The sequence below is a fragment of the Hyposmocoma kahamanoa genome, unplaced genomic scaffold (genome assembly GCF_003589595.1).
Source record: "Hyposmocoma kahamanoa isolate Upper Pololo Valley unplaced genomic scaffold, ASM358959v1 66, whole genome shotgun sequence".
In the NCBI taxonomy this organism is placed as follows: domain Eukaryota; kingdom Metazoa; phylum Arthropoda; class Insecta; order Lepidoptera; family Cosmopterigidae; genus Hyposmocoma; species Hyposmocoma kahamanoa.
In genome coordinates, this window is record NW_020653854.1 from 15828619 (window position 1) to 15839363 (window position 10745).

At 34.9% G+C, this 10745-nt stretch overlaps 1 protein-coding gene across 1 annotated transcript in view; it reads left to right on the top strand.

Moving 5' to 3' along the window:
* LOC113231931 (myosin heavy chain 95F) overlaps positions 1-10745 on the top strand; it is a 40796-nt gene that overhangs the window by 22102 nt on the left and 7949 nt on the right. Inside the window, exons 8-16 of the mRNA XM_026466478.1 lie at positions 80-95; positions 485-709; positions 2166-2373; positions 3444-3685; positions 4512-4624; positions 5117-5224; positions 5626-5763; positions 6013-6105; positions 7946-7987. Coding sequence (XP_026322263.1) covers positions 80-95; positions 485-709; positions 2166-2373; positions 3444-3685; positions 4512-4624; positions 5117-5224; positions 5626-5763; positions 6013-6105; positions 7946-7987 — 1185 coding nt within the window. The remainder of the gene's footprint in view (positions 1-79; positions 96-484; positions 710-2165; positions 2374-3443; positions 3686-4511; positions 4625-5116; positions 5225-5625; positions 5764-6012; positions 6106-7945; positions 7988-10745) is intronic.

Here is a 10745-nt window from a genome sequence, read left to right on the forward strand (position 1 = left end):
TTTATTAATTCCGCGGCCGTTTTCCGTTTATGAAACACAATTCCAGGTTTTACAGAATAAGGCGTTATTTTGTCCGTAGATATGTGATCGGGACTGTAAGATTGAGACTTATAAAACTAAGTTTGATTTCGAATAAGTAAAGACGGTGAGTTGAGCAAGTTTTTCGTATTTACAAAATGACTTTTTTATTATATTAAATGATGGGACGAACAAGTCGTGCGCCTGATGGTAAGGACTTTATCTAATTTTAAAGAAATTACTAAATGACCTCAAAGTTTTAGTTATTAGTTTTATAAATACGTAAATCTTGCTTAATTCGCCATTTTTACTTATACGAAGTCTCTTATATTATAAATCTTTCCCAACCCAATCTGTTGCAATCAACTAATTTTTTTGTAAGAAATAAGTCTAATAACTAACTTATTGTAACGGACTTCTTTGATATTAGTGGTAAGTGAAATTCACGTGAAAATTCCTATTCCAGGGTACCAACTTCATCCGTTGTATCAAACCGAACTCGCGGATGGTAGGCCGCGAGATCGAAGGCAGCCTCGTCCTTACACAACTGGAATGCAGCGGGACCATTTCCGTGTTAGAGCTAATGGAGCACGGCTACCCTTGCCGCGCGCCCTTCAGTGAACTGCACACCATGTACAAGGGATACTTACCCTCGAAGTTGCAAGGGTTGAGTTCTAAATGGTTCTGTGAGGTTAGTATTATACTCTTAATGTTAACTCAAAAACCTTTCTATAAGTCATACAGGTTACAATAGAAAAGAAATATGAAATGCATTCTAATCAATATGAAAAAATGTAGCCTTAATCAGGCGTACTTTTTAAGACAGCGGTAGAAAGGTTGATAAAGCTTTTAAAGCTCGTGCAATGAGGCTTCATCTTGTGGTTTCGTACAATATAATCATAGGTGATTTCTAAAATTAAACGCGTGAATGGAAGCCCGCTAAATATCAAAAGTCCGCTGCAACTACGGTCTACGTAACTGTTGAAAGCCCTGAGGTTCTGCGTCTTTGCATGTCATTGCAGAAATGTCCGCGTTGGACATTAAAGGAACGTGTAGATTGTACTTATGGACTGGGGTGCTATAATTTCTGCGCTAAATAATATTTATACATGTTGGACAGTACCAGATAATGTTGCTTGACAGTGTATTCTTGAATGTAGATACTCTTTTCTCATATAGCAAAGCTCTTGAAAAATGTTGCTACAGAGCTGTCATGTCCATTGTGAATCTTATATACACGTTTCACAATCCTTTATTAAATGTAGTTAAATAAGTAGCAAGCAAGGAGCCGTGACGCTATCGCAGTTATAGAAAAAATAAGTATAGCGTATGCGTAATCAGACAATGCCGTGTGTATTCGCGGCAAGCGTGAACGAGCAAGCGGTGCACCAACAGGCGAAGCTTAGCACACGATTAGGGTCAATGAACTCGGTTATAGCTGATGCTTGTGAGCTTGATGGAATGGCGTTAAAGCTTTGCACTAAAAAAACCATTAATTGTACTTATAGTTTCACTTTTAAAGAGGAACTAATTTTGTTTGCAAATAGCTTGTTTAATTCAGTTTATAACGGTAACAATTAATTTTTAAAAGCGGTAAAGTACTTTAGACAGATTTTAAAATGCATTTATACTCGTATATACACTGATGATGTATACAGAGTCGTGAGGCTCGTAGGGAAAGCCTAATTCGGTACAGATGAAGCGTATCGTGCATCTGTTCAAACTTTTGTCTTCTTCCCTGTTAAGAGCACGGTACTGTAAATAGCTGTTTAACATTTTTATTGTTAAGTGAAGCCATAGTAGCCTAATGGTTTGACCTACCGCCTCTAAAGCAGCGGTCGTGGGCGTGGGTTCAAATCCGGGCTCGCACCTCTGAGAATTATGTGCGAAATTTAATTTGAAATTTACCATGAGCTTTTCGGTGAAGGAAAGCATCGTGATGAAACCTGCACGTCGAAGAAGGTTCACAACCCACGTGCAAAGTGTGAAGTCTGCAATCCGCATTGAACCAGCGTGGTGGACTATGTCCTCGTCTGAACCGACCGAGGAGAACCATGCTCAGCAATGAGACGTATAAATGGGTTGATGATGATGATTGTTATGTTAGTCTGTGGAGTCAATTAAAAGAAAATTGTTTTCTTTCTCAGGCTATAATTCATAGCTTCGGTCTATCAGACAAAGACTACAAATTTGGAATAACTCGAGTATTCTTCAGACCGGGTAAATACTCTGAATTCGACACCATCATGAGATCAGACCCTGAGAACTTGAAAGCAATCGTTGGTGCTGTGCTCACTTGGCTTGTCAAGTCCCGATGGAGAAGGTCCATATTTGCTGTGGTGTCCATAATAAAACGTGAGTACTTTTGTATGTTTTGGTAAATTGTCTTGAAAACAAGATTGCACAGTTTGATTATGAGGAGAATAGTTCATAACAGTTGAATGTGTATAATACCAATATTTATTTTTGTTAAGTATCGTTTTATATTTTTCCTACTTGATATTCGTGTATTTTTTGTGAAAAATCTCCACTACTATAAAGCTTTAGATAATTAACTAAATATAAACGAACCGTAATAAGGTATTTTATGATGCATTACTTGGTTACTTGTTGTAAAATTATAATGAACTTTTTGAAGATGACTTTAAATATATGATAATATTTTCAGTTAATAGACAACATTTCAAACAACTTGTTCAAAATACTAATAAATATTTGAATCTCAACCGTATAGATTAAATATTTCAATAAAGATGTTTAACGATAAACAACCTAAAACTCCAGAAGTCTTTAAAAAGATATACAGCTAATAACATGTGACCAAATTATAGAATACGGCTGTAATACAACGTAAGAAACTCACTACTAAATATCGTATTTGACCGGTTATCCCGACGCCATTACTACATTTGCTTTGCTTGCAAGTGACAATTGAAGTTTGTGTACTTTTAGTTAATTACCTAAACCTTTATACTATAGTTCGTTATCATTTTTGATAAAAAAATTTAACAAAACAAAGAAAAATTCATTCGAGCTGACTGGACCAGCGTCTATTTCTTCAGCGTGGCTACCGTTCTTACCAACTGAGCTACAGATCGAGTAGTTAGATCTTACGAATTTTTTGTATGCCTGTTGTAGATCTTTAGCTGTAGACATCACATGTTAGAGTCTTTTTCAAGCTTCTTCACTCAGGCATCTTTACATCGAACGGGTCGAAGTAATATTGCTTTGTGTTTTTGTTCACTGATTGTATAAAAAATAATAGTGACAGAAGCCAATTTTAAATTTTTAAAATATACAACTTTTCTTTGTTCTGTCAGATAATGCAGTCATCTAGGTTTTAAACCCTAAATACGATTACGTTTTTACACTGATGATGTTATATTATTCAGTCGTTCTAATATAATTCTTAATACTATTTCCAGTGAAGAACAAGATCCTGTATCGTCGCGAGTGCCTCGTGAAAATACAAAAGAGCATCCGCGGCTATCTCGTTCGGCGCCGTCATCAACCGCGCTATCGCGGCATCGCCAAGATCCGAGCTCTAACCAACAACTTGAAAGAGATGGAAACTACAGCTGGGCAACTCAAGAAAGAAAAGGCCAGCATGCTTAAAAATATTGAGAACTTGAGAAATGATATTGTCAATGCTTGCTCTACTATTAAGGTAACTATTATATAATTCTCCCGTTTGTAACAAACCACTTTAGAAATTGAGCGCTTTAAAAGTAATGCATCCGCTCTACTAACGACACTTGTTAATGTTAATAAGAAAACACGATGCAGAGTTTATTTCATGGTATGAACCAATTATTAACAAATTTTGTACTCTCCTCGTTATGTTGAAGGATGTTCACGATTAAACATTTCTTCTAGCAACAAGAACTTTGATAGCAAAAGTCAATATTAACACTATAATTTCTAAGTCGTCAGCAGCTTGTTGATACTTTAAATAAATAATTCATTCCATCATGTTAATGTTCCTTTTGATTTCACGACTATAAACGAAATGCAGAAACAAATATATACACAAAGAATTTTCTAAGGTAATGAGGTGGTGATGATGCAGACCTCGATGGCATAACGGTTAGCGCCATGGGCACTAAATGACTCGACTCAAACTTGACTCTAATCTGGGTATTCTTTAATGCCCCGTAGTCAATTTTGTTGCTTTGGTACTTGTAGTAACTGGGATTCTCTAGTTTGAGCTAGCTTACTTAATTGGATGGTAAAATAAATAGCATGAAACTTTAAAAAACGTACATTTTCATTTACTTACTTATCTTACATTGGTACTAGATTAAAGTCATTATTTACGGAAGTAGGATGGAAAAGAATCTATTAAGTAATTCGTTGTTTTGACGTCAACACGTTCCAAAAATAAAATTACGAAATATAAATTGCTAAACCACACTTGTTCAGTCCGCTCCGGTTGATAAAGGCCTCAAGAAACAGTCAACCATTCAAATTGAATGTTGTATTTGTATTTTCAGCGAAATGACAAAATATCCCGAATGGAGATCGATCAACTGTACAGCGATGTCGTAAAAAAGGTCGAGACACAAATGTCCGTGTTGCAGAAAACTATGATCGATCAAAAGAACAGGTAATCTTGTGCCGTGAAGGGCAATTACCAGTAAATAATTATGTAACAAGGTGTTTTTAACGAGACGAGAACTATTTAGCGAGATAGTAGGATACTTGAATGAATGAAATATTCTGTATTGCACATTAAAATTACAGTGCCAACACAGAACACTATTTTAAGTATTACTTACTTGTTACCTACTTGTTATTCTTAATTTTCTTTTTCAATTCGATTTTGCGTCTCCAAAAAATAATTTATACTAGTATCGATAATAATTTAGTAAAAGACGAGTAGTTTTACCAACATAATTGGTTGACAAACTTTTGTGTAAACCAAAGAAAATAGTTGAAAAATATACACATAGTTGTAGGCATTATGAAATCAGTAGTAACAAAGAAACATGTGTGACATCACGAGTAGGTATTGCCGCTTCTATATTTATGTTTATATAAATGTAAGTTTCATGGAACTAATAATTTGTTTTAATGGGGTTGACTGTCGTTAAAACAGGGAAGAACAAGAGCGATTGCGTAGAATCGAGGCGGAACTTCGGGCTGCTGAAGAAGCCAAACGTCGTGAACAAGAACGTTTGCGCCAGGAAGAAGAGAACCGTCGGCTGTAAGTAGTTTTTTCACAAGTAATAAAGTAAAACGGCTGTTGATCGGTTACATGATTTTCAAGTATCCCCTTTATGTTTGATCAAAAGGTTATATAAATGACATATAACATAATATATTGTATAAAACAAAATTAACATATGTTTATTTTTAAAACTTTTTCTAGTAAAGGCACTTTTATTAAAATTTACCTATAAAGAAAAGCGATATCAAACGTATTGCGATTTGGATGAATTCGAATGCAGATTTTTTTGGGAATTCACTTTTATTTAGGTAGTGTTCACTGTCCTTATACAATCATTTACAAGCCTATCCGCCCGTCTATCACATAAATTTTTTAATAGACATGTTAAGTCTCGCACTGCTTCGAAGGTGGTAACAACGATATAATTGATATTTTAGCAAAGCCGAAATGGAAGCTCGGCGTAAAGCAGAAGAAGCGGAACGGCGTCGTCTTGAAGAACAGGACCGCATCGCAGCGCTTAAATTGCAGCAGGAGCTTGAAAAGGCTGTAAAGGTCGATCAGGAAAACAGAGAGAGGTATACTCGTGCTCAACTTATTTTTTGGCGATGAAAAAGAAATTCATATTTATTCCAGTTTGTAGTATATTTTGGGCACTTGTCGAATTGTCGATATTATTGTATTGCACATTTTAAAGAAATATATGTTGTATAAATAGTTCTTTAAAATCTGCAATATATGCCTTTTATTGATTTGAACCAAATTTCAACACTAGGTAGCGCCACTAAAGTTAATTTTCAATATTCAAACTGTTTTTATTATTCCAGGCTAGAACAAGAAAGAAGAGATCACGAAATGGCCGTGAGATTGGCTAAAGAAACAAATGGCCACGTGGAGGGATCCCCGCCGCAGTTTCGCAGGTAATTATGTCATTTTTATACAACTTATACAAGACTGTTTTTGATTACTTTGAAAGTTCTTAACGACATTTTTTTTAATTGCAACAAACAATTCTGCATTTTTTATGAAATTCCCATTGCTTTTTACTTTCTGTTTCAAATATAAGAGCTATTTATTATTTGAAAAACATACTATAACAGTTGCATTAGTATCGTTGCGATTTTGAAATTACCCCTCTCATACATATTGTACTGGGTCTATCGCTTAAATTTGCGAAAAGTTTTAACAAATACAAAGGTGGGAGACAGGCGTGATGATATGTATGCATGTATATGCAGTCCTAGTACATTGATGTTTCTTAGGAGTCGTCCCACGAGTTACATTCCAACTGCAAAGTAGTTGATGTCCAGACTTTATGTGGCACTACACGCCGATTGCAAGAACCGGTTGCATAAGTAGGTAGTTGGCAATTACGACGGAGCGCCGAAAACTGATTTCCATCAGAATCACAACTGCTATTTTGCAATTGCGATGCGATCGTAATGCCAATTATGTGATGAGGAGTCAGAGGAATGTCTAAGACCTTGTTGCTTATGAATAATGCCAAATTGTCTGCCAGTTTTCCAATATTGAATGCTGCATAAATTATGATGTTAAAGTTGACGATACTATTCTTTAGGAAACAATTTCGAAAGACACTGCATTTTACTGTGTTTTGAGTTCCAGCAAAAATATTTCTCGATCTCTCATTGAAGCAGTTGAGTATTTAAAGTTTTGCCTGTGAAGTACTGTGTGATAATTTGTATAAAAATACTTACTTTACGTGTTATCGTATCTGTAATACAATCTTTAACGAGTTGTTGTATAAATTTATATCACACAGTGCTTTTTAAAAGCGAAAAATATCACTGTAAAAGCTCCACTCGGGGTTCAGCGAGTCTTCTTCTTGTATATAGCTTGTAAACACGAAGCGACGATGCGTTATGCTAAATTTTTCAGCACGCTTTGGTACTGCGTCTATACTAAGGGCCATCACATAAGATCAAACGGTCGCGGTACATAGGTCTACTAAGATCTCGTTACACAAAATTAGAAAATAGAAGAATCATTTCAAATGGCAAGTTTAATTTCTCGTGTGTAATGCGATCGGTAATTAAAATGTAACATTTGATACTTTTGATATTTATTGGAGATATGTAGGAAGTTTGCTGTGTAAGAAACATTGTAAATACGATGATTCGCTTGTCGTCGATTCGCATGAACACTAACTCTTTACAGGCTGAGAATCGAATAAGTGATACTAATATTCACTTTTGGCGTGATATACGTATTGTCAGTACAACATTTATTTTACATTGCATAGTTTTTGCTTCTCATGTGAGAGGTCATTGGTTCGAATCCTTTTGATGCTGTGTACATTATTTTTTTAGTTACGTATATGCGTCAACGTTCAGTAATAATATCTCACGCTAACGGTGAGGGAAAACATCTTGATTAAACTCTCATATCGATGAAAGTTCATAACCCTTGAAAAGAGTGTGAAGTGGCTAAGTTAAACTCTTATTCGATGAGACCCGTGCCCAACTGTGGTATCTGTAATAGGTTGATGACGATGACATTGCTGGGCTAAAGCCTTTTCCCTTCTTCCCCTTTTGCAACTATAAACACTCGTAGTCGTTTTCAAACAAATCCAATGGAGATAATTAACGTGGAGAGATTAAGGAACTGAAATTTCTCACAGGTCATGCCTGGAACCAACCCCAACTTGTCAACATTCACATTATGTCATTTAGTATAGACGCGTTGTTAAAGCGTGCTGTTCAACATAGCTTGACTGTAATATCTGTTATGTTTGCACAGTTTCCCATCGGAGACAGTCAATGGAGAGAATAAGTTAAACAGGTACTCAGAGTTTCTATGCACGCTGCATGAGGTTACTGTGCTTTTTCGTCCTCTTTCGATCACTACTTTTATTTATTTCAAAATATCATTAGTATAATTATTATTAGTACAATAATGACTACAGTGGTGCTATGACCATATCCCAGCTATTAACACCAGTTCCCGAATAACAAGTAAAAACGTTTAAATTCTTACTTTAAAGGGAAATAAAAACAATAGAAGAAAAAACTATGTGTACGTGTGTATATCGATTCCATTGTAATGGCGAATCAACTAATCATGTCCCTCCTACGTAAAGTATCGCATGTCGAAATTGCCAAGTTTACAGGGAAGCGTTTTAAAGTTATGAATTCACTGAAATGAGCATAGCATGTGACTTTAATTTAAAAATGCTAAAATAAATTGTAAAATGATAAAATGCATGCATGCCGTGTCAGCAATTAATATTATTATTATACAATGTTTATGGCACAAATAGTATAATTGTTTCACTGATGGATTGCAAAAACGTTACTTCTTTTTATTCAACATTTTTTTTTGTTCTCACTCAATGCATAGTTAATAGTTTAATAATGATATTTCAATTATGAGTTGTATTTCGTTACGTAATGACACAACCGGACCCGAGCGCAGCGAGTTGCCTCTGTGTGCACTGTTGCAGTGTTTGAAATGCGAAATACGCATATTACTGAATATGTTCGTTTTGTTGTTCATGTGCACGAGTTTTTTTGTGTTGTATGTGTTATATCTATATGTCTATGGCTATATCTATTTATAACTTGTAGTTGTGTATTATTTATTTACCTACTTATTATTTTATTTAATGTATATTTAGGGGACTATAGGTTTATTCATAAGTTAATTTTAAAATATGTATTTTATTTTATATATGTGTAACTGATTGTCCCTCAATAAATAAAAAATAAAAATTAAGGTTGTTCATCTAACCGATATCTAGTATTTTATAATACTCTGTGTGAGTAAAGAGCTTTGCTGAATAAAACTGAGAAATGCTAAAGTCACGTGTTATGCTCATTCCAATGAATTTAAAACTTTAAAACGCTCCCCTGTAAACTTGGTAATTTTGACGTATGATACTTTACGTAGGAGGGGTCGATATCATTGCTCAATATCAGATGAGATACCGCCTAGCCTATTAAAACAATTAGTATTTTAATTTTGTTGAATTCATTCAATAATGAATTATTTTGTCTTTTCAAAAAGTAGAACACGGAAAACAGAAGTTGTTTTGACTATCGTCCAAACACTTTCTTAATTGGCAACACTGACGCCCCACTATGAGCATAAAGGAAATCGCCACAGACCACATAAATACTAGTAATAGACTGGTTAGTGGGCGGAGTTCGCGTTATCTAGCTTATGAACAGACGTTCATATGAGTGTCAACAACGCGTCAGTTGTCGTTCAAATGTGATACAAGATTATTTTGTGGAAAAAAATAGACATATGCCGTGTTGTGGCATTATATCATGTCGCGTAAGAAGCCAAAGTTTAAAAAATACTCCGGGAGTCATTTAATCGGTAAGTACTAAAACTCTGTATTTCCTAATATTTTGATCAATACCATACCAACGTTTCGAAACAAACATATTTTCTTGCAACCAATTAATAACAATATACATTGGTTGTTAGCCATCGCCGCCGTCAAGAGAACAATTCGAATGAAGCTCAATGAATTGCTTGCACTATGGGCCCGCGTGTTGTAATCAAATTATCGATATCTAGAAACTCTGTATTTAAAATCCCGGTTTTGGTTTAGTTTGTTTACATGTTTTTATTATAGCGGTACCAATGTGTAAACATAAATTGGTTACCGGTTTACATTTAAAAGCTAACAATTTTGATTACTTAAATGTTTGGTCCCAACACTCGCAATAGTTTTTTTTTATTTTCGATTTAAGTAAAAACCATATATTTTATTTATCCGATTAATAAATGGGAAAAAAAGGAAAGATAGAAGAGGTACAGTATCGATAATTTTACAATGTGTGTGAGCGCGTGGAGTATCAAATGAAGAGTTTATGAGATTGGAGATTTTCTTTCCTTATCTACATTGTTCCTATCTTATACTTGCTTATTGTACGTCACCTTCATTCGCTTGGTTCTTAGCTTTACCACAGGCATGATTTACATTTGCAGTTTTTGTATTTATTTTTTTAGTTTCCCGCCGGATCCATTTTAAAGGAGAAATGGGCTGATGCAACATGCAGTAAAAGCTGGGTACCTACAAAATGTAGCACCATTTGCTATAGGCATTTTATAACATAACATTATATACATATGAATAAGAACCGAAAAATTCGTTAAGAAATAAATCATTTGGTTTATCAGGTAATATATGACGTGAAACTCAGTGTCGCCTTCACAATTTATAGACCACATCTAAATGTAAAAACATTTCTAAAGCAAATGATTCGCTTCTTCGCCTTCGGAAGCTCGTCGACGCTGTAGATGTTGTCATGTTCAGTCAGTTCAGAAAGAGGTAATTGTTGAACAAATATATCATATTTCAGGGAGAATAAAGATTTGTATGATGAACGTGTTTTAATGTTCAACTCTTCCAGTGATCGGATTGACTTGAAATGTAGTAGGTTAATGAAAGTACGATGACAGTATAATAAATCATTTATACTGTGATTGTAGCATGCAGCTATGTGTACGCACACGCCTGCGTAGCTAATCTCAATTAATATTAGGGGTTAAAGTATGAAATTGCCGTTTTATTGCAATAGGTTCT